Source organism: Sebastes fasciatus, chromosome 24, assembly GCF_043250625.1.
Source record: "Sebastes fasciatus isolate fSebFas1 chromosome 24, fSebFas1.pri, whole genome shotgun sequence".
NCBI classification, from domain to species: domain Eukaryota; kingdom Metazoa; phylum Chordata; class Actinopteri; order Perciformes; family Sebastidae; genus Sebastes; species Sebastes fasciatus.
In genome coordinates this window covers 11,272,224-11,295,744 of record NC_133818.1, presented here as the reverse complement: position 1 = coordinate 11,295,744, position 23,521 = coordinate 11,272,224, and the positions used below count along the sequence as shown (strand labels likewise).

The 23,521-nt window shown below is 42.2% G+C and overlaps 2 protein-coding genes and 1 long non-coding RNA gene across 9 annotated transcripts; 1 reads left to right on the top strand and 2 right to left on the bottom strand.

The window, feature by feature from the left end:
• Positions 1–674: 674 nt before the first annotated feature.
• LOC141762704 (ATP-binding cassette sub-family C member 4-like) lies at positions 675–6,937 on the bottom strand. 2 transcript variants are annotated; one of them, XM_074626710.1, is made up of 3 exons: positions 6,356–6,937; positions 5,388–5,445; positions 675–3,038 (listed from the first exon to the last, which is right to left on the bottom strand). In XM_074626710.1, the coding sequence occupies exons 1-3, from the start codon at positions 6,712–6,714 to the stop codon at positions 3,009–3,011; spliced, it is 447 nt and encodes a 148-aa protein (XP_074482811.1). In that variant the 5' UTR covers positions 6,715–6,937; the 3' UTR covers positions 675–3,008. The 2 variants fall into 2 exon arrangements, with proteins under 2 accessions (XP_074482811.1, XP_074482812.1); XM_074626711.1 differs by having other exon boundaries at positions 675–3,033.
• Positions 6,938–6,987: 50 nt separating this feature from the next.
• Positions 6,988–23,277, bottom strand: LOC141762702 (putative ribonuclease ZC3H12C). 6 transcript variants are annotated; one of them, XM_074626705.1, is made up of 8 exons: positions 23,111–23,277; positions 17,454–17,660; positions 14,877–15,044; positions 12,463–13,325; positions 12,173–12,312; positions 11,838–12,072; positions 11,337–11,443; positions 6,988–11,138 (listed from the first exon to the last, which is right to left on the bottom strand). In XM_074626705.1, exons 4-8 carry the CDS (start codon positions 13,254–13,256, stop codon positions 9,559–9,561), a joined length of 2,856 nt encoding a protein of 951 aa, XP_074482806.1. In that variant the 5' UTR covers positions 13,257–13,325; positions 14,877–15,044; positions 17,454–17,660; positions 23,111–23,277; the 3' UTR covers positions 6,988–9,558. The 6 variants fall into 6 exon arrangements, with proteins under 6 accessions (XP_074482806.1, XP_074482805.1, XP_074482807.1 ...); XM_074626704.1 differs by lacking the exon at positions 14,877–15,044; XM_074626706.1 differs by lacking the exon at positions 17,454–17,660.
• Positions 14,688–16,006, top strand: LOC141762705 (uncharacterized). The gene is made up of 2 exons (XR_012592876.1): positions 14,688–14,812; positions 14,986–16,006. It is a non-coding gene; the product is annotated as an uncharacterized LOC141762705 (long non-coding RNA).
• Positions 23,278–23,521: the final 244 nt, after the last annotated feature.

Here is a 23,521-nt window from a genome sequence, read left to right as displayed (position 1 = left end):
TTATATTGTATTGTATTATTGTGTATTATTGTATTATATTGTAACATAATATACATAAAACTCATTTTTATTGTTACTGACAGCAGAAACTCAACACATCTGACTGAAAACACATCTGTTCTGACTGCACCTTGGCTCATAAAATAAAAGAATCTAGAACAAAACACATCTTTCTCTGTCTCTTATTGATTGTTGCTAAATTTGAAGCATTTCAGCATATTTGCTGTAGTTGATGTTCTTGCATGATTCTTGCAATTTGCAATAATGGTACTAGAAAAACTTACATCCTCAAAACTTTGGATTTAGAAGACACTTGTTACGTCCCCCCCCGTTTAGGGTCCAGGAGGGAGTAACAAAATACATTTTAAACCCAGGAATGAGAGAGACTGGCCACAGGATTATGTGCAAAACAATTATACAATTTATTAACAAAAAATGATGAAAAGTGTACAAACACCAACGAAAAACTACTTTCTAACAGAAAGTGTGATGTAATTATACAATAAAACAAATAAGGCAATAACCAATCTGCAAGCACTCAAATTAAAGCTACTGCTCAATAGAGGCAGCAAAAAATCAGGGAGTACTCAACTTAAAGGGACTGTTTGTAACTTCTTACACGTATAAATCACCCGGGTCGGTGACAATATCTTCAAGATGTACTAAAATATGTAATTTTTTGACATACTATACTATGACTTTTTTTCACAATTGTGAAGTAAAGTTACTTTCTAAAGTGTTGTTACATGCAGTGGTAGGTTGTGTTTTTTTTTTTCTCTCCTTGTGCAGCTGTGAGGGACGACCGGTCGAGGCAGATGGCCACCGACCCAGAGCCCGGTTCTGCTCTCGGTTTCTACCCGCTAAACGGGGAGTTTTTTCTGGCCACAGCGCACTCCGGTGCAATGCTCTTGGTGGGATCTCTTGTTGGGTCTCTGAACTATAGAGTACGGTCTAAGACCTGCTCTATATATAAAGCGTCTCGAGATACCTTCTCTTATGATTTGACGCTATATAAAAATAAATTGAATTGAATTGAATGAGTGTGCGTGGCTGCAGCTGATCAGCAATCAGGGCGGAGTATGAAACAGCAGGAAAACGGAGAAGTGCCCAAGCTGAAAGTAGTTTTTTTTATTATTTATTTTATTGTATAATTACATCACACTTTCTGTTAGAAAGTAGTTTTCCGTTGGTGTTTGTAAACTTGTGATCATTTTTTAAATAAATTGTATAATTGTTTTGCACATAATCCTGTGGCCAGTCTCTCTCATTCCTGGGTTTAAAATGTATTTTGTTACTCCCTCCATCCCCTGGACCCTAAACGGGGAGGAACGTAACAAGTGTCTTCTTAATCCAAAGTTTTGAGGATGAAAGTTTTTCTAGTACCATTATTGCAAATTGCAAGAATCATGCAAGTACATCAACTGCAGCAAATATGCTGAAATGCTTCAAATTTAGCAACAATCGATAAGAGACAGAGAAAGATGTGTTTTGTTCTAAATTATTTTATTTTAAGAGTCAAGGTGCAGTCAGAACAGATGTGTTTTTAGTAAGATGTGTTGAGTTTCTGCTGTCAATAACAATAAAAATGAATTTTATCTATATTATGTTACAATATAATACAATAATACACAATAATACAATACAATGTAAGGTTACAAAGTGCTTTTCAGAAAATACAGCAGATAAAACCAACAACAACAACAATAGAATAAAATGCAAACAACAGTCTGATCTGAACAGGTAGAGCGTTCCACGGTGTGTGGGCTCTAACAACAGCTATGCTGATGATATGCTGATGTACAAAAGTCTCAAGCGAAAGGATCAATCCCGGCTCCCCTGTCCAGCTCACCAGTCCTGAGATTCTCCAAGTTTTCTCCTCGGTAGTGTGAACAACAAATATGAGAACAAAAAAAAAATGTTCAACTCAGGAATAGCTCACCGGGATAAAGGACTGATATGACTGCTACTCGATAACCTCAGGTGAGCTGGTCTGAAGACCTGAGGTTATAAGTTCGAGCCTTATGTGGTGCAGTGAATTTTGAGGTCTAACATCCAAAATGAAGTCAAACATCCGACAAAACAATGATGAAGTGTATCTGAGCAGATAGCTCAGTGTGATAGAAGACTGGTTTGAAAACAGGAGGTTGTGGGTTCAATCCTTATGAAGTGCAGTGACTTTTAAGGTCCAACATCCTAAATGAAGAAGTCAAACACAGCAAGAAACACACCACTTGTGTTATGACAGATAGCTCAGGGTGATAGAAGATGAGTTAGAATACTGGAGTTCATGGGTTAGATTCTTATGAGGAGCAGTGAGTTTTGAGGTCTAACTTCCACAAAAAAGAAGTCAAATATACAAAGAAACACTACTCCAGTGAGATCAGTGAGATCAGTGAGGTCATATAGCTCAGAGTGATGGATACCAGGTTGGAATACTGAAGGTTGTGGGTTCAATCCTTATGTGGTGCACTGGTGAGTTTTAAGGACCAACATCCTAAATGTAGAAGTCAAATACGATCAAAAACAATATACATAAGAGTGTTAAGACCGCTAGCTCAGAGTGATAGAAGCTGGGTTAGAAGACTGGAGGTTGTGGGTTTGATCCTTATGTGGTGAGTTTTGAGGTCTAACTTCCACAATGACGAAGACAAAGTTACCAAGAGAACAGTCCAAGTGTGCTTGGCATTGGTGGGTTGGTGGCGGAACATTTGGTTTGGATGGTTGTGTGGTTACACAAGAACTAGAGTTCGAATCCCCGGGGTAGTGGGGACGTAAGTGTCAGGTACCGAAGGGAGTATGAGACGTGCGTCTCCTCCTGGGCTTTCGGAGACATAGAACGGAGGGGTTATGCAACACAAAAATGCGTTATTTTTCCTTTTTATTTAGTAAAAAAAAAACCTGCATTTCTCCTGCATGACCCCCTCCGACCCTTCTGGGTACACCGTCTGCATTCAGCAGAAGAAGACGACGACGACGAAGAAGACGTGGATGAAGAAAGTCCGTCATCCTCAGTCGTGGTCAGAAGACTCTGCTCTCATCTGGGGAGAAAAGAAGAGAAGGAAGACATGAGAATTGCATCACATTCACAAACATCAGAGCCTAAAACAACAACTATGATTACAGTTCTAAAAAAGCTTCTACAACAACAACAACTATGATAACAGTTATAGAGTAACTTCTACAAATACTACGACAACAACAACCATGATCACATTCATAGAGTAACTTCTACAAATACTCGCACAGGAAAAGCGTACTATACTCTGACTTTAATGACTTTGTTTACATACTATACTATGACATTTTTATGATTGTTTTTTACATACTACATTATGACTATTTTTCGACATACTATACTACGGCTTTTTTTTTTTTTTTTACATAATATTTATTACTTAACATGTTTTTTTTGTGACATACTATACTATTTTGTTTTTAATATATTTTTTTTAAATACTATACTTTAACTTTTTGTTTTTTTCTCTTTTTTGGACATACTCTAGTAGGACTATTTTTAAAAAATACTATACTATGACTTTTTTATGATTTCTTTGACATACTCTACTACGACTATTTTTCGACATACAGTACTATTAATTTTTTTTCAACATATACAATGACTTTTAATGATTTTTTTTACATACTTTATGACTATATTTTTTTACATACTATACTATGACTTTTTAATGATTGTTTTTACATACTATATTATGGCTGGCTATTTTGTTTTACTTACTATTCTTTTTTTTAATGATTTTTTTTGCGACATACTATACTATGTTTTTTTTATAATTATTTTTGACATACTGTTGTAGGACTATTTTTTTTAAATACTATACTATCCCTATTTTTTGACATGCTATACTATGACTTTTTAAGGATTTTTTTTCCACATACTATACTATGACTATTTTTTCGACATACTATACTATGACTTTTTAATGATTGTTTTTACATACTATATTATGGCTATTTTCTTTTTTCATACAATTCTTTTACTTTTTTTTTACTATGTTTTTTTTATAATTATTTTTGACATACTGTTGTAGGACTATTTTTTTAAATACATTCTATGACTTTTTATGATTTTTTTGACATACTATACTATGACTGTTTTTTATTTTTGCGACATATTATATTATTCCTTTTTTTGACATACTATACTATGACTTTTTTACACATACTGTACTATGATTTTTTTTTACATACTGTACTATGACTTTTTTTTACATACTATATTATGATTTTTTATGACCCAGACGGGACTCCCGGACGGGACTCAACCATCAAGACTTAACAATAAATTAAAATTTGTATATTTTATAAAACTTATGACATTTTATGGCATATTATACCATGACTTTTTATATGGCATACTTTTGTATATGACATTTTTATGACATACTATACTATGATTTTATTATGACATACCATGACATTTTGATGGCATACTATAATATAGCATACTAAACTGGGACTTTTTTTATGGAATTCTGTACTATGACATACTATACTATGACTATTTATGACATTTTTTGACATAATAAATGGCTATTTTTTTTAAAACTTTTTTTTGGACATACTGTAGTAGGATTATTTTCTTAAAATACTATACTATGACTTTTTTGACATACTATACTATGATTATTTTTCGACACACTACACCATGACTTTTTTATGAATTATTTCAACATACCATACTATGATTATTTTTTTGACATACTATACTATTCATTTTTTTTCAACATACTACACTATGACTTTTTATGACATTTTTATATGTATAATAAACTATGTCTTTTTTATGGCATACTTTACTATGACTTTTTATATGAGTAGTCTTTGTATTAACTGTGTTCCTTCAATTATCCTTCATTCATTTTATTCCTTTCGTTTTATCATTTATTGAATTATTTTCTGTTAGTAGTACGGTAAAGTAGTTAGTCAAATAAACATTTCATTTTATTAAGAACTTGGTTACTTGATTTGTGTGTATATAAACAACTAAAATCAATGTTCACCATGCGCAAGAACTCCGTAGCAACCCTGAAGTTATGAGACTCAATTGATTAATATGAAATTTTGAAGTTTTCCCTGTTTTGTTTTTTTTCAAAATTGGGTGCCGTCCTAAATGAAATAATTGAATTGAATATAAGGGTGAATTGTGATTGCTGACTGTCATCACTCTCCTTCACATTTTATGACAATTCATGGGTTTATGATTCCTAATTTTGAGTTATTAGTTATAGATCCATATTTTGATATTAAGTAATGATTGATTACTAATCTGCTCTATGCAATAATGCTACATGACTTGATGACATACTATGACCTTTATGATGATAAACAAGTAGTCTTTTCTAGAATCTGTGAGTAAGAGGACTCACCGGTATCCTGTCGCTGTCTATGATGGTGTTGAGACGATGAGGGATCAGCTCATCTGTCCTGCAGAGACACGGTAGAGATGTTAAAGAAATGCATTTTACTACCTGAGCCACGAGTAAAATGAATAAAGTCTTTGATAAGAACAATAGACTTTTGGTGGTGTGATCTTTTGAGTTTGTATCTGCTGCACTAGTGGTTTGATGTGGTTTGATGTTCTATGTTTTGATACAGTTCTAATTACCAGATGAAAAATGCCTCCCTTTTCTTCCATGCAGATCAGAGCTACGTCTAAAAGCACCAGCATACTTGCTTTCACTGCACGTCTGCTACAGCAGGACCAGCAGCTACAGCAGGAAGCTTTGAAGACAAACTAATAGGAAGAATAAAAACGGAGTACACAGTACTACTGCATGCATTTTCTGCCAATGAGGTGAGTTGTGTCAGCAGTACCTGGGGGTCCACGTTGGCCGTGGCCTTGTGGATGACCAGGATGCGGTTCTTCCTCAGGATGGCTCTGGCCAGACACACCAGCTGCCTCTGGCCCACACTGAAGTTGGAGCCCGACTCGGCCAGAACCGTCTCCAACTGCCCGGGCAGCTCCTCCACCGCGGACTTCAGCTGCACCTGCAGGGAACACCGTGTGAGAGATTGCCTGATGCACACCACAATGAGAGCTAGAAGATCAACTGCTGGAGTGTGCTGATTGGATACTGACCTCCTCCAGAGCCTTCCTTATATTCTAAATATAGCATACACTTAAACTGATAGAGATTTTGTTCATGTTTGTAAAATCCGTTTTGCTGCCGGCCCCCGTCCACAGTAGTACATTGCTTTGCTCCTGTGCTGGTACTCCTGTCTGCTTCTCCAAACTCCATCTACTGTAGATAACACACTGACTATGGAGAAGAATCTCATACAAGCCCAATTTAAACTATCACTTTAATATTAAAAGATTAAAAGTGTTCCTTACGGTCTCTGAGCAGCAGGCGGCCAAAGGTGGCGATGGTAACAAAGATGGAGCAGATGCCGTGGAGACGGACAGCGAAACAACGAGAGGTGGTCAGCAACAGGAACCAGGCCTCTGTTCAGGACAAGGACATAGATTATAGACACTGCACTGACGCAGCTCACAAACGCTTCATATTGATGAGCAGTGAATGTAAAGGTGCTGAGGCTGAGGAGAACCTGAGTGCAGTCCTGGGCATCCAAGGCTTTCTGGAACCTCTCCTCTGCTCCAAAGGCTCGGATGGTCCACGGGCCCTGAAGAGACGACGACAGGTGGGACAACACTGGACTCCGAGCTGCAGGACACATGAAAAAAAAAGCCATTTCAACTCACTATTATCACACACATTATGGTTGTTGTCATCTGATTCAACACATTTTACAAGTGTCCAGCCTGCATACTGTACATCAGTCAATCCCAAAGACATTTTATTAGGATCACCAAATACATTTGCAGAATTTCTTCCATAGTCTTTTAATATTTATATCTGCAGTTCACCTGTGAGCCACATGAGGGACTCAGGACCGCTGTCAGGCGGGGGCGAAGGGTAAAACAAGCCTTTCTTAACCACAACAATGCCAGCGGACATCACAATGTTTTGTAGCAGTACTCTCTTTAATGAACAAACACAGTTACAGTTGAGAATGTTACAATAATCAATTAGTTACACCGTTATTCTACTGGAAAAAATGTAAATATAATTCGAAACGGAGGATTCTCATTGGATTAGTGTCGTGGCCTGTAAGGCATTGTAATATCTACAGCACAGAATGGTTTCCATTATCGCTATCTAGTGCACTTCCAAAGCAAACAATGTTGGAGAAAAGTGGGATGCATTCAAAAAACATGCTTCCTGATCCTTTGGAGTAAATGTCAAGCCTTATAGAAAAACGAATAACATTCCCTCTTGACTTTATACGTCAAAGGAGGGTGTTGTGCTGAAATCAATACTAACTGATATATGAAATAAAACATCAACGAGCAGAAAAACAAGCCAGTCTTGTGTATACGTAAGCCTAGAGGCGTCTCAACAGCTACAATCATGTCACAGAAAACACGGCTATGTACACAAATCAAACATGCAGAAAATCAAAACAAATCAAAACATGCGTAACAGTTAGCTGAACATAGTTCAGAGTATTGGATGTGTCATAAGCACAATGCCGTGAAGAGGCATTACTTTGGGCCCACGCTCAGGTGCCACACTGACACACAGTGCCAGGAGGCCGGAGAGAAGGCGCTTCTTCAATACACACAGAGGTTCTCTCTCGTCAACAGCAACGTGTTATTGTACAAGTTTTTTTCATTATTTGTACAATGTGACACGTCGGACAGGAAAGAAACCAGTGGGCTTTATGTAGCTGGCTTGTGATGAACTGTATGACGAGCTCACTGCGGACTTTAATTCCCACCAAGGGATATGGGACTGACCCAAATATAAAACTTGACTTATTAAAACATGGTTGGGGTCTGTCCACTCAATTCATGATTTAATAGAAAACAATAGATAAGTTAATGATAAAACATCAATTCTCTATTATTTCAAGCATAACGTTTTATAATGTTACTTAAAGGATATCCTGACTTAATAAAAAGGCTTAAAAAAAAAAAAAAGCAAAAATGAACTGACCCCAACCTCACTGTGAAAAAACTTCTGTTTTCAACTGGGCATTTTAACCCGTAAACCATTTCTCACGTGATTTAATCGGAGCTCCTGTAGAAAATAAGCCAGCTTCAAAACCCAAAAGCGCAAAAAAATTAAAGAAGTTGTGATACCTAAACATAGTAGGCAGACAACTCCTTTCATAACATATCTGAAATAATTGTCTCAAAGCAATTTTCCCACAAGATTAAAAGTTGGAACATCTCGATCGGAACGTAACTGTTGTCAATGCATTTCGTCATATAGCAATACATCAAGAGTGTTTTTGATAGATACGGATCAACGAGTCCATGTACTGTATATAACATCAGCGACTTAGTTAATGATACAATTTGTATCAAACAAGGTTGTTCTCTGTCTAGCGTGGATTCGGCTGGGATCTGCTTCAGACAAGAGTAGACGCTGTTCGCCGAAAAGCACAGCGCGGGGGAGTCTGTTAAATATATTTACAATACGTACATGTTGGATTTACTGATGTCCAGACGTTCTCTGTCTGTAGCAGATACCAGAGTTGACCCAAAATAAAAGGGCCAGAGAGAGAGAGAGAGAGAGAGAGAGAGAGAAAGAGAGAGAGAGAGAGATGTCCCTTACTAAAACTAAGGTACACACGACAGGGTCACCCATCTCTACAGCTACAACTCTGACCAAAATACCGACGTCATCTCAAATAAGACGACCGTCTTTCAGACACCCATTTTTTTTTACCAACATGGAAAAAGCACCCCACAAATGGCCCCGCACAACAACACACACAAAGAGATCAATATAACACACAGACCTTGGTGAAACAGTAGTTTGAAACCGTCATGTGATGATGTGAGAGCCAGGCGTGGATTTGCCACATAACAAATTAAGAAAAATCATGATCGTCATGACTGAATCTGTGACACTTTTCCTTTACAGTTATGAAGCAAGAAAATCCGTCTGGCGCTTCACACGTGAAAGAAAAGAATATTTTTTTAAACACTGTTTGACTCTGAGAGCTAGTGCAGTGTATAATGCACATGATGTGTGATCGCAATCTGGTCAGGAAGGTGGTGGAAATGCTTAAATATTCCTTCATATCCGTCATATTTGATGTATGCGATACCAACTCACTATGAGACACATATGTTAAGCTACTTAATAAATAAAAACGACTAAATGGAAAGGTCTGGAACAATCTCCACAAGTCACACTTTGTGTCAAAAGTCATAGATTTCATCAAATCGACTCCCTCTCGTTGGTTTAGTTGTCGCTGCGCAGTGACCAGAGCTGGATTTGGATTATCTTCAGCATTTTTATATCCTCGGAAACTTATGCATCGTCTCATTAATGTCATAAGAAAAGCAAAAAGCTCTCCTTGCAGACGATCCAAAAAGTATTTAAAATGCCACCATGCAAACCCAACGTGCTTTCAAGTGTTGCAAAAGGCGAACTCCAGTTTGCTCTGCTGATGCAAACCAACCACAGTTTATCCTATTTTTACTCATAGCTGTGATTGGAGATTATTTTCCTTCGTTCTTCAGTAGCCTGTTTGAGCCTTCTCTGACAGTATAGCGGCCGCCAGCTGCTGGGGGTCCGTGATGTGGGGGCTCCTGGCCATCACCCGGCTCACCAGCTCCGGGGGGAAGATGTTACACAGGTTGACGTACACTTTCTCCCTCATGTCCTCGTAGCGGCTGTGCGCAGGGGATTCTGGGTGCTGCGCCATATAGGAAGGAGGAGCGTGGGAGTGGACTGTAAGGTGAGCGCTGTGAGACGGGTACTGCGGGAGAGGAGTGCTGGATGGATGGGGCGGGTGAGGAGAGTGGGCTTGAGGTGGCGGGTGGTTTAAGTAATGCGTCGGGGATGGGTGGAGAGCTGGGTGGGAGGAGTGGTGCTGGGCGTAGCCGTCCTGTGCCCAGGGAGGAGCGTGCCAGGATGACTGGCGTGTGTCTGGCAAGCTCTGATAGGCCGACGGCTCATACCTGGACGGCGGCAGCAGAGGCTGCCTGTAGTATGTGTCCCAGCTGGGCAAAGCTTTAGTCCGGTGGTGATGGTGCGATGTCGAGAGGTGTTCGTACAGATGCGAGTCCGACACGCTCTCTCCTCGCGTGGGGGCCAGGCAGCGGCCAAGAGGAGAGCCAGGCGGGTGAGGGTTGGACTGTGGAAGGGAGTGGTAGTCGCCTGGGCAACTGGAACGTGCGGCCAGCGGCTGGTGCTGGAGATGAGGCGGCAATGGGTAGAGAGGGCGCTTTGGGGGAGCTTCTGGTGGAGGCTGATCGTGAGCACAGCCCTGCCCGCGTAGATGGTAGCTGTGCACTCCTGTATTAGACGTGTGGCTGTGCTGGATATTTGTGTAATCAGCCGGATGAAGGCCACATAGTTCGTGGTTCGACGCGGCGTGGTGGGGATACAGCCGGCTGTGGGGATTAGCGAAATGGACGTTGTCTTCCAGTAAGGTGTCTTGGGGGCATCCCGGACACGGCCTCTCGCTGTACGAGTCGCAGCTGCTCCCGCAACTCGCGCTGCTTTCGCTGCCGCACTCGGAGCCCGCCGAGCCCATCGAGCCGAGCCGCAGGTCCGTGTCGTTGGGGAAGCGGCAGTCCGGGCTCCGTCTGGAGGAGAGGCTCAGGCCGGAGTAGGCACGCGTTACTGAGTAGTAGCTCAAGTCTGGAGACTCACAGTGAGGGTAGAGGTCGTGGATGGGAGCTGGTAGACTATGAGGAGTCACTGCTCTGGACTGCTGGTCCTGGGGAAGGCTAAAACTGGCTGGAGGGCCTCCTGGGGCTGGAGACATGGTTTTACTCCCACTGCTACTGCTGTTGCCACACATACTGCTCTTCTGGCTGTCCGCCCTCCCTTTAGCCAGCTTGTCCTCAGCATCGCTGTACGACAGAGCTCGGATGCTCGGGTCTGACTGCCTTTTCTGGGCGCCTTTTCTCGCCTCGATGCTGCCAGCTGGAACACTGTGGCTCTTCACCAAACCGGCGTCCCCCTGGTTCTTTGTGGTGACACAAGTCTTGGCACTGGCCCGCAGCTCGTCTGCCACGGCACGCTGAGGCTGAGCACCTCTTTCTGGGTGGTAGTACTTACACTTGTGGCCGTAAGTGCACTTCTTTCCTGGAGACAAAAAGTTACATAGTAAATATACAAAAGCTCCCAACAAACATTATAATACAAGTTAATATGTAACCTGCACTATACATAATGTTATCAGTCAGATAGGTGTTTGTTTAGCATTTGTTTGTTCTTATAGCACACAATAAAATGCTGTGCATTTGTATATGTGCATTTAGGTGTGCCTATCTGTGTTCTCACCGTATGGACAAGGCTGTTTCTTCTGCTCAGGCATGACAGGTCTTTTCCTCAGGAAGTTGTCTAAGCTGGGGCCGTGACGACCAAGAGGGTCGTCTGGGGGCATGAATCTGAGAGACGGGAAGGGAGGATTAGAAAGGACAAGATACTAAACGTTTAAGGACAATGGTGTTTTTAAAAATAGGTGCATCTTCTTTGGGTTACATCTCTCATGTTTAGTGTAAATTGATTGGAGGAGCTGTAACGTGGAGGTAGAAATCAAATCAGATAAAATCAGCTATAATTCTTCTTTTTAAACCCGGTGAAAATGTCAGCTGTCGTGGCATTTGTTAAACTAAATGTCAGATGTGATGGAGTAATAGCTGGGAATGAGATATGAAAGCTGTAACTAAGACCTCTGAGTTTAATATTACAGACATAAATCATACATTTCCCAAATCTTTCGACATCAAGATCTATCATATTGACAGAATCGGCCCCTCGCTAATCCCCCCCTCTACTCACTTGTCGTTGACAAAGGAATACATGAGCAGCCGCTCGTCTATGAACTTCTTCCACTCCGGCTTCTCATTAGCCAGGTCTCGGTAGTTGTCATTGGAGACGATGATGCCGGCTGACTCATAGGCCAGCTTGACGATGAAGCGGTCGTCATAGCAGACCACGCGCCGGCCTTGGACGCGCCGCGAAGGAGTGAACACCAGGATCTTTTCCTTTTCGAGGCGACGCAGGATATCCTGATCTGTGTAGGAGGGGTGGGGGGGGGGGTTATGGTAAGGTTGAGGAAAACGCTGTGCCGGAATGATCTCACAACTTTGTCGAATGCATTCTGCAGCACTGACCTGTTATAGGGGCGTCAGGGCGCGACTGCTCTTTCCTCCACGCAGGCACAAACACTGTGATGTCATGATGGCCACGCTCTAGGAACCAATCTACAGCCAGCTGGATGCCCTGGCAGGAAAACACTTCCTTGTTGCCATGGCTACAGGACATAGAGGAGGCAGGAGGCAATAGCAAACATTTGGGGTTTTAATGTAGGTTATTCACCAATAAACACACGATGTAAAAGTCTGCTGAGTGGAATCAATGAAAGGACATTTACAGTAACTGCGTCTTTATTAAAAGTGCTCACCTCATGGCGACATTACTGCCGTCCACCACGATCGGCCGCAGGTTGTCCTGGTCACCGAGAGAGTCTGACGGACACGGCGAGTCCGACCTTTGGCTGTCCAGCAATTCAGAACAGCCACAAGAGGAAGAGGAGGATGAAGAAGATGAGGTAGAGGCTAATGATCCAGCCGGCTGCTCGCTGTCTGACTTGGTGCCCAGTTTGACCAGCTCTCCCAGTATGTCGTTGATGAGGGTGTCGGGGCCGAGCTTGGTCAGCACCAGCCGCACCGTCTCCTCGGAGTAGCCCAGCTTCAGGGCGAACTCCAGCTTCGCCTGGTACTCCTTCCCGCCAGCCTCGGGCGCCGGTTCTGATGGAGAGGGATTGGACGGGGGCTCAGGTGGGTGCTTACATGGGGAGCTGGGTGAGGACTCTGATGAGAGTTCAGGCTCAGGAGGACCTTCAGTGCCTAAATCCACACACTGGGTCCGACAAAGCGGCTGGTGCGCGTTCTTGCTGTGAGTTACCCCTCCCTCTCCTCCATCCGGGTCAGGCGCGGCGGCGAGGGCGGTGCCGGACGGCGGCGCCGGCTCGCACTCTGCATCGGATCCGGCGTTTTCCTCCACCACCGCGACAGGTGGAGGGGTATCGGCGTTGCTGCTGCTGTTGCCGGAGCTCTCCACCTGCTCCTCCATAGCAGGGGGCCCGTCAGAGCCGCCAGCCTGCCGGTCAGACCCCGCTACGTGGAGATACTCCAAATCCAGCCCCAGGTCGAGGATGTGGCCTGCTGCTGCCTCCACATGGTCCTTCTGGCCCATGGATCTGTCCCAGACATCCAGCACACGGGGCTGACTGCTGCCCTCTCACAAAGATCGACTCATCGGTGCCTAAAGAAGAGACAGAAAGGAGGACGGAGGGTGAGATACATTTAGGAAACGAGGTCCTGACTGACTGTATATGTAACTTTAAAACCAGCTTAGCTCAGTGAGGGAAAGTAGTCAACATAATTAAGTTGATTGACGATGATACCATTAAAGTAATGCAGCGTCTGACTATTTGATATTTTCAGCACTGATAATCAAATGAAAATCTGTTGTTTTACATATTGAGATGACACATGATGCCTTCAGGGACACTGGGTAAATAAGTGCAGAGAGATACTTAAACAAATACCTGGTTGAAAACACAAGTGTCTGTTACAGAAGCAACCATTCCACTGAAATGCTCATTTGCAAAGTGAGAATTTGCATTGAGACTGTATTGACACATGATAATTTAGTGTCATTTTAGGAAAATCTGACTTTCTCATCTATATTTTTGTAGGAACATGTTTCGCCTGAGCTCTCCTAACACTCTGAGCTACTGCTGTTGTTTACACTGGCTCTGACCGGTTGTCTCGGGCAGTTGGGGACTCCGCCGAGGCGCACACTGGCTGACACAAAGAGCCGATGGGGGCCTCTCACCCTAATTAATGGACTCCCGCGTTTTTTTTTCAGTCTGGCCCCAGTGTGTTTTTACAGGGCCACGCCACAGCACATTAATCTGAGCGGGGGGAACAGAGGGTGAACTGTTTAAAAGACAGCGAGCCGTTAGCGATGGGCCCGACGGACCCTTCCCCCTCACACGCTACCTGGTAATTAAGGCCCATATGGTTCTTCCCACCGGGGCGGCGGGGTCACTCATTAAAACACTGAGGGGCGCTCCGAGGCCACCGAGCCAATCAGCAAATTGCATTCAAGCGCCGAGGACATGGGAGCTGGTTAGGCTAATCTGATTGGTGTCAACGGTTTCGCTGCGCGCAAATTACAGGGAGCACTTTGTGAAAGTTAATCTGAGATCAGGACACTGATATGTTGATCTCTGGAAACTGAATGTCATGAAGTTTAGATTTGAACGTTTCAATATTTTGGCTATTTCCAAAAAAAAAAAAAAAATATTCAGGAAGAAATAATCATAAAATTCTATAAATGTGCATTAAACACCACCTAAAGCGCTTCAACCTTCAAATCAAGTCAAACCCGTGTTATCTGGACAAAACAGATGATGGAAGAGGAAGTGACTTAAAGATGGTGGGTGGGGGGCGTTGGGGTGGGGGTGAGTGCGCATTTTATGAAAAAGGGCTGCCTAGCAACGCGCGCTGAGCTACTGTTGCTAAGCTACAGCTGTTGAAAGCATTCTCCCCTCCAAATGCCAAGACAGAGGCTGCGGCGTTCAGCCGGCGTCCCGCCTTTCCACACACACACACATTACAAAAAGATGTGGTGTGTGGGGGACGGAGGGGCTTAAGTGTGCCTCACTGGCAGCCCACCCCGCCACCCAAGACAACAATAGACCTGCAGGAGTGATTAGGACTGGGACCTTGGCATCAACGGATGTGGGTGTTGATGGTGCCCAAGCACATACGAACACACACACACACACACACACATAACGTCTACCTCACATAGTGACTCATGCTGCTGTGGAGAGAGCGGGGCTATTGGGAACATTTCATGCGCACTCCACTCTGTTGATGGTCTACGTTCTCTGTGGCTCGCCATCATCCAGCCTGAGCACCAGCAGCACATCAACGCTGCCTGCGTAGACGTGACATTACACCAATGACCCTGGTCGAGGATGCAAACAGAAGAACACTCGTACCTGAACGTCTTCAGGCATCAAAAGAAGCTGTTTGCGACAGAAAAAGTATAATAAATGACTTTAAAGTTTGTCTACATTTTGTGTAAGAAGCAAACACAACAGATCTCTAGAATTAACTGCAAACATAGTTAACTGGGATGTAGTATTAGCAGTATGCTGATACTTAAATACAGTTTCTTCATCAATGTCATTATCAAATTCAATGTTTCCACGATCAGTTAATTGCATTCAGTCACGGCTGGATGTCGGAATGGTTTTAAACTACGCTATGCAACGTCTGTGGCTTGCATACAAATGAGTTCCACGCACTGAGGTGCAAAGAATTTAAATTAAAGAAAAAAGGCGAGCACCGGTACTGAATTCGATTTAGTAAAGGTTTGGGAATATACTGTAGGTACTGGAAGAGAAAAAGATGGATCGGTGCATCTGAACTGTGTCAATAGCAATTCAATATTCGAGAAGTTTGGCTTTTTGTTAAACGGAAAAATATATATAGAAAAACATGTTCCTCAATGCAAGGTAACGGAAAAAGTATTGTTTTGTATTTACCAAAACTCAGGTGTCGTATCAGCACTAGATGATACCCAGAGAGATGATCGTCAATGGTAAAAAATACTATATATACAATATTGAACAATATACGAAAGGATGGGTTTCCCCCAAAGAAGCGCCAAAGTGAGTCAAAGTGTTCAGCCACACAGATCCTGACGCGTCTCATCTGGGGCTGCAACTAATGATTATTCATTATCGGTTATTCTGCTGGTGATTAATGGATGAATTGTTTGTCTATAAAACGTCAGAAAACAGAGGGGAAATGCCCGTCACAATTCCCTAGAGCCGCAGTTGACAAATTGGTCCTATAGTCATTATTAGTTCAAGTGATTGGCTATTAACGCTTTAAGTCCCGCGTGCAAACACTGCTTTTTGGTGTTTGAGCTGCACACACTCGGAACATATTACAACACATATTTAAACAATTTAAAACCATGATTACAAACTAGGCTACTCCGCTGAAAGATATAATCTACTAAACTAACTAAAAATGAGCACATATTCTCATAAAGTACCGATCTGTACAACATATGGCAGCTTATCTGCTGCATCACGGCCACATTAACCTCAATTGATTTTTCACAATCTGTACAAATCTGATAATAATCCCGTTGTTGTGGCTGCTTATCGGCAGAACTCTGAACAGTCTCTATTAAAGCCTGTTAAATGTGTGATGTGATTAAATGGGATTTTAAAAAGTCTTCTAGTGTGGTCCACACAAATTATGCATTCAGCGCTTTTGTGGAATCAGTGTTAACGGACCAACGGCGGAGCCCCCTCGTCATCACACCGTCTCCAGACCTCCAGGCTGAGTGGGTGCATCTTTCAAAACAGCAGTGGGTTCAGCTCCCACACACACACACACACAGCAGCCCTGCTGGCTTTGATGGGAGCCAGTAATGAATATGTAACACAGTCCTTACAGCGCTTTGTATGTGGGGGGCTTTGTGTAAAAAAGTGTGTGTGCAGAAAGGGGGTGAAAGAGGAGGGGGGCTGTCTGGCGGTATATTGCTGCATGCCTGATACTGTGCAAAAAGTTATTGTATAAAAAGGGGGCTGTTGCATCTAGATGGCGCGCAAAGGCTTTCCCCGCCAGCAGCAGGGCAACAGATGTCTGCTGAGCGGTACTCGCAACTGGTGTCTCCCCTTCACACACACACACACACACACACACCCCTGTCTCCACACAGCCAGTAGAGCGTGGATAAAGACGCAGCAGGACAGACAGTCTCTCACACACACACACGGTCAGATGTGAAAGCTTGCACACACACTTTCCAAGGCTTTAACGTCTTTCTCTGTGTGCTTCCTCCAGCCTCATGTAACTCATATAAGAAGAAGCTTGTTGTTACCTCCTCTCCCAAAACCCGCCATCCATCCCCCCCATCAAGTTTCATATCAACACAGGTCACACCGGTTGAAATTCAAGCGACTCCAGTTGCAGCTGCCAAGCAAAGTTGAAGCAGTTGTTGCTACAAACTCTTCTGACTCGAGGGTGCACATGAAGATTTCTTGCAATGTAGTGGTACGTACGGTTCCAACTTCATCTTTTCACATCCAAAAAGCATCATCAGGACCCAGAGCCGGGCCGCACCTTCTCCTCTTTTATTCTGAATTCATCAATATCCAGTAATTTATGTCATGTCAGTTCCGTTATCTAGGTAGGGTCAGCATTAAAGTGATTCATGATGCTGCAGCCCTGCAACCTGTCATGCAGGTCCTTTGCATCATCTCAATGGTCCTAGTGAGACCAGAGAGATCAGAACAGCCACAAAAAGAGATGATTTCAGTGCAAGAGTCTGGTTATAGGCAGACATACTTACCAGGCTTTGAAAGATCAACAAACAATGAAGAAGGGGAAGTAGATAAAGCTCATTTCCGCACGTTTAAATCCTTGAAAGCCAGACTGGAAAACAGGTGAAGTCCCAAAGTTCCCACAGCAGCAGCTACATCCGATGCTCCAGCATCCGACTCCAGCCAAACGCCTCTCTGTCCTCTCTGTCTGAGTGTCTTCCAGCGCTTTTTTTCCCCTACAGAAGCAAGGCAAGTTGGACAATGAGTGGCAGAACAGATGGAGCAACAATGTCTGCCATTGCCTCGGTTAGAGTGGCTGCCTTTCCACCAATCAGAGCCCTGAGCGGCCTCACAATGAGGCGCAGAAACAAGGGGAGGAGGAGGGGAGTGGCTGTGGGCGAATGCCTGCAACACCTAGTTTCCCCAAGGCACGCGTACTCAACGTGCACCAGCACACACACACACACACACACACACACACACACACACACTCCTCTGCTCAGTCTGAAAGGGCTTCCCCTGTGTGGCCGATGAATCAACGAGGGGTGGGCGGCTGAACAATGGAGCTGCACAATGGGAGGCTGGGGAGGGCAGCTGCAGTGTGAGGGCTGGTGCTATTACGGCCCGGGGGCAGCAATGGAGAACACCTGGCTACGGAGCGCCACAGTCACTCTCCGCTCTTTGTCTCGGGGCTGGGGAGGGCGGCGGAGGGGGGTTCGAAACAGAAAGAAAAGACCAAGGCTGGCTGAAAGACTGGCGTGGCCTTTAAGAGAGTGCAAGAGGAAAGAGGAGAGTGTGGCCTGGCTGAAAGGGGAAAAAGGACAAGTGTGGAGGGGCGAGGGACATCAAAAAGTTTTATGTCCCAATGAGTATGAGGAGGGGACCTGCTCCTCATTGTCGGAGCACACTTAAGGGCAGATGACTCGGAAGCACAAATCTTTGCCTTTCTGTCTTTTATGTGATTATGGAGCCCCCGTGCAAATAAGAGAATTTGAATGGATTTCAAAATAAAGTCACATCAAAAGTGATATAATAGTATGTTTATGTGCACCAGTGTCATTGACGCCCATTTTCAAATTGCATACGTCTTATTCCTATGGTCTAAGACAGTCCAAAAAATATGTTGAAAGTATGCTATAATAATGTATAAATCCCAAAATAGCCCATGAAATAAGGAATAATTCCACAACTCATTATTCATATTCAACATTAATTATTATTAGTTATTCTCAGATGGATATCACTGTTTGTTATGTGTAGAGGTGTGTACAGTAGTGCGGCAGCGGCGCTGTCTCCAAGCTTCAAATGCCTTCGAATATTTCTCATTGAAGCTTCGAAATCCAATAAATGGTATTGGGAACAGCCCTTAGTATAAAGTGTGGCGCTGCTCCATAGACAATGAATTAGGAGAGATGTTCTAGATGACACTGAGAGCACCCGGGGGAATTATTGGGAGTATTGGGAACATTTTCTGTTTCACAACTGACAACACTACAATAGAATAATTTGGGTATAATAAAAGAAAAGTCTCCCATTCATTGTCTATGGAGCAGCTCCAGACGTTACACCCTATGACATCACAAGTTTGATGTTTACTAATACTTTTTTTGGACTGTTTTATACCATAGGAATAATATGTACGATTTTTGAAAATGGGTGTAGTTCCCCTTTAAAGACATCAAATTGTCATATTGCACAGTTCACAAAAGACTCTTAATGGGCACCAATCCAACAGGGGAAAAAAAAAATGTAGACTGAACTATTTCTCTGTCCACTTTAATGCAATACTCTGCTCATTGTACTAGACAGACTACTTCAATATGCACACAATATGTAGCTATGTGGCACTCTGGAAACGCAGAGATAACATGGACGGAGTTTAAAAAGGAGGAGGTTAAATGAAATGCACCAAGCAAGCCAAAGAAGATTATGTAAAAGCTTTGCATCAGACTAAATACTTCAATCTGAACTCTGGATCCAAGCCAAGTAGCAAAATATGTTCAAATAGGGCTGGGCGATATATTGATATTGTGATATGAGACTAGATATCATCTTAGATTTTGGATATGGTAATAAGTGTTGTCTTTTCCTGGTTTTAAAGGCTGCATTACAGTAAATTAGGTCTGCACAATTAATCAAAATGTTATCAAAATGGCAATATGGCCTACTACAATTTTCAAAGCGCAGGAGGCGCAATATTTTTTAAATGCAAAATATGTGTCAAAATAGTTTTTATTATACAATAAATAACGTTAATGTTCTCATTATTGGTGCAAAGCTAATCAACAAAAGGGATCATGAGATCTGATTAGGTAGATCAGCTCTTATAATGTGGGCGCTGCATGGCACTGAACTAAAACCAGGAAACAAACCTGGAAATCCTGATGTGTTTTTCCACCCACAGCTTATAAGGTCACGAGCTTTCAGCGGTGACAGAAAAAAAAAGGACACCATGGATACAAGCGACCAAGGTGACGCTCGTCTACGGGGTAGCTGGTCTCACTCTATGTGATCAGGTGAGAAGAAGATGAGGGTGATCCACAATGCATGAGGACAGCTGAGGGGGTTTAAAGCACCTGATATGGAAGAATAAGTGATTCATATTTTAGTCTATAAAATGTAAGAATAAAATGAGACTGTTAATTCTTTCAGCTCTTAAACTGATCATTTAGGAAAGAAAAAAGGCAAATTTAAGATGATTATGATGTTATTGTTCAGAATTTGTATCCATGCCTGCTGATACACAGTGAGAAATTGGAAAAAATTAGCTGATTAGTTAATTAATTAATTAATTAATTAATGCTTCGTGTCATTTGTCGAGTAAAACTGCCAAACGTTTGCTGTTTCCACCTTCACAAATGTGAGACTTTGCGTCTTTTCTCTATTTTTGAATGCAACTAACTGCTTATTTTAATCATGGATTGATCTGTTGATTATTTTCTTGATTATTCCATTTATTATTTTTTTCTATAAAATGTCCCACAGACCAAGGAGATGTATTCAAATTGACATAATATATGACAAAGAAAAGCATCAAATCCTCACATTTGAGAAGCTGAAAGCAGAGAAAAATGTCAATTAATTATCAAAATAGTTGCAGATTAACTGATGTGACTAGTTACAGTACGATCCAGCCTCTAAGTTTTAAACAAGACTGGAAGGCAACGTGTCTGCCAACAGAAATATTAACTTAACTTGAGATCAGATTAAATATCAAGCACTATTTATCTTGGCAGCCAGACGTTAGTGTGTAAACTACAGCAACAAAAAGCAGTCTCCGCGGTGCCGGCGTGTTTTCGTGCGTGTTCTCAGTCGACTTGCCAAATAAAATAAGAGTCTTGTAGCTTAGTGGCTCAACAGGAAAGCAACTGCCTGATTAAATAAGAATGTGTTCGGAGTCAGCTCGCCCGGCGAGATAAGGCCGGCGAGGTTGAGATACAACAGCTGACCCACTGCACACACACGGAGACAGAAGAGCACTCTGTCGACCATCTGTCGGAACAAACAGGTGTGTGTGCTGCTCCCCAACAACTGCAGCAGCAGCAGGGTGATCGTTTTTCTCTTTGGAGACAGATGACAGTGAATGCACACAAAACAAACTTAAGCTGCGGAGATCAATAGCAGAGTGAGAGCAATTATGGGAGGGGAATCAGCAGAAACAGAGAAATAAATCCTCTGCTCTAGAGCTGCAACTAATGATTATTTCCACTATTGATTAATTGATTCATCTTTGGTCCGTTAAACAGAAAGAAAACTGTGAAAAACTCAAGGTGACTTTTGAAAAGCTTGCCAACAGTCCAAATATTCAGCTTACTATCACTTAAAACAAGAATAATACTCACTGTGTTTAGCTTTTCGCTTGAAAAACAATTAACTATTGCAGATTAATTACCATTTGTGTAGGTTTTCCAGCCTTAGAACCATCTGGCAGGTTAAAACAAACACCAAAATATGGTTTGCATGTACAATCCGACCCAGGTCTAAGCAACAGAAGGAGACCCCGTGCCCTTGTGACCTCTCCTTTGACCCCTGCTTTTCTACCAACCACGCGCTGACAACACTTCAAAAACAGCCAGTATAGATTCAGTTAGGATATCATGGCAACGCTCACCAGCTCGGTGTGAGTCTCCTGCAGGCATGTGTCGCTTGAATCAATACTCACAACGTGGAAACACTGAGCAGATGAGGCTGAAACACAGCTGCTGCAGCTCTCAAACCAATCAGATCTTTAATACCACAATGAAATGATCAGGTTTTTATCTTTGCAAGTGAACTTTATGACTCATAACTATGTTTGTTTTTTTTGCCCTCCTCTATATACCACATCTAAAACACATATTTGATATCTCAGGTCTATATTTATGCAATCTCTGTGGTGTGAAAGAGAGTCGGTGAAGAAAGTTATAATGGATCAATCTGTATCTAGCATTAATAACTATGGGGTTTTAAGACGGATCTCATGCATATATATATTTATGGTAGCCTATTTCAGCCCTGTAAAAAACTGCAAAGGGTCTCCAGTCCACTTTTAGAGTTAGGAAGGATGTACAGAAGTTGAAAGAGAGGATGAAATAAAAAAGACAGCTGCTGGTGCTCACACCACCTCCCCCCCCTGCACCATCAAAAAGCTGTGAACCCAAGAAGCCTGGACTGCTACTTGTCTGATCCTCAGGGAGACACTATGTTTCAATTCAATTCAATTTGCTTTATTGGCATGACTGTCAGTAAAAAGAATAAAATAAAAACAAAAACATATATATATATATACAATTCATTAAGCAAATTATAATATATAGATATTTAAAAAGAACATGCATGTAAATGGAAAGAAAACAATAAAGAATTGCCATTCACATTTTGTTTTATGTGTGTTGTGTAGTGCATGGCTTTACAAATAATGTATATAAAAATAATATATATAATGAAATTTAATTATTGACAATGAATAAAAATAGATGAATTCAAACTTTAATTGGTGTCATTTCATAAATGTCTTAAATTGAGAAGTTGTGCAATTGGTCTTACTCTTAAAATAAGAAAATAAATCTTGTTTGTCTGCTGGGCTGTAATATCTTATTAAGAAAAAGATAGATATATTTTCTTAAAATTAGATTACTTTTCTAATGCAAAACTTGCTTGTCAAGATTATTTTTCTTTTTAGGCAAAAAATAAGAAACAATTCCTAGAAACAAGGCTTTTTTTTACTTTCTTAAAAATCCTTTTTTTGCAGTGAAGTAATTCATGTTTGTTGTGTCAATACAACAAAGAAACAAATACAAAAAACAATTAATAACAATATATTGCAATATCAAAGGATAAATGTAAAAAAAAAACATGAAGTAGAGCCATTGTGTGACAAAGACACAGCTGTCAGAGAGAGAGCAGATGAACACTAGACAGGTGGAGATAAAGACAGACTGAATCCATCAGAGTGGAAGCTTGTGTTTTTGCTCAGGCCTTATTCACTCCTCTCATTTAAAATCACCTGGATTTCTAAAGCCCTGCACCCATCAGCCTGTTGAAGAGGCTCCAATCCACAGGAACTATATTATGCATGTTGGGGGTGCGCGCAGGGGCGTGCACGGTCACTGCAAACCAACACCGTCACGACCTCCCTGCAGCTTTCACCCACCACCAACCTGCAGCTCCTCTAGCCGCTCTTCAAACGCTCTACTCGGCTACTCACCTGGTCAGGGTCCGCCGCTGGAGCTGGAGCCTCTGGAGCTTAGCTTTGTGATAAAAAAAAGAAAGAAGAGCAAATGGTCACATCACATACTGGCGACGCAAAAACATCCGGCTGGATTGCAGCGTGACCCAGCCGAGCTGCGTCAAGCTGCAGAGAGCAGCCAGGTGACTTCCGCTCTGCACGGTTTTTCAGAATAAAAGCATAAAATGCTTGGTAAAATGCATCTAATTCCAACATACAATTTATGGATTGAGAAGGTGTGGGAAATTTACCACATGGAACAAATAACCTATTCTATAAGACTCCAAAAAGACACATTTATTAAAAGGTGGAGCCCTGCCATGATTATAGTAATACAGTGATCTGCATATTTTTATATATCCTGGATCATACTTACGTATCTTTGTCTTC

What these genes read in the sequence shown, in the direction of transcription:
- LOC141762702 (XM_074626705.1), bottom strand. Translation starts at nt 13,256, where the DNA reads ATGGGCCAGAAGGACCATGTGGAGGCAGCAGCAGGCCACATCCTCGAC. An exon ending in GGCAGTAATGTCGCCATGAG is followed by an intron (nt 12,313 to 12,462) that starts GTGAGCACTTTT and finishes TATGTCCTGTAG; the next exon opens with CCATGGCAACAAGGAAGTGT. An exon ending in TATTCCTTTGTCAACGACAA is followed by an intron (nt 11,444 to 11,837) that starts GTGAGTAGAGGG and finishes CCCGTCTCTCAG; the next exon opens with ATTCATGCCCCCAGACGACC.
- LOC141762704 (XM_074626710.1), bottom strand. Translation starts at nt 6,714, where the DNA reads ATGGCTTTTTTTTTCATGTGTCCTGCAGCTCGGAGTCCAGTGTTGTCC. An exon ending in CCGCCTGCTGCTCAGAGACC is followed by an intron (nt 5,446 to 6,355) that starts GTAAGGAACACT and finishes GTGTCTCTGCAG; the next exon opens with GACAGATGAGCTGATCCCTC. An exon ending in TAGACAGCGACAGGATACCG is followed by an intron (nt 3,039 to 5,387) that starts GTGAGTCCTCTT and finishes TTTTCTCCCCAG; the next exon opens with ATGAGAGCAGAGTCTTCTGA.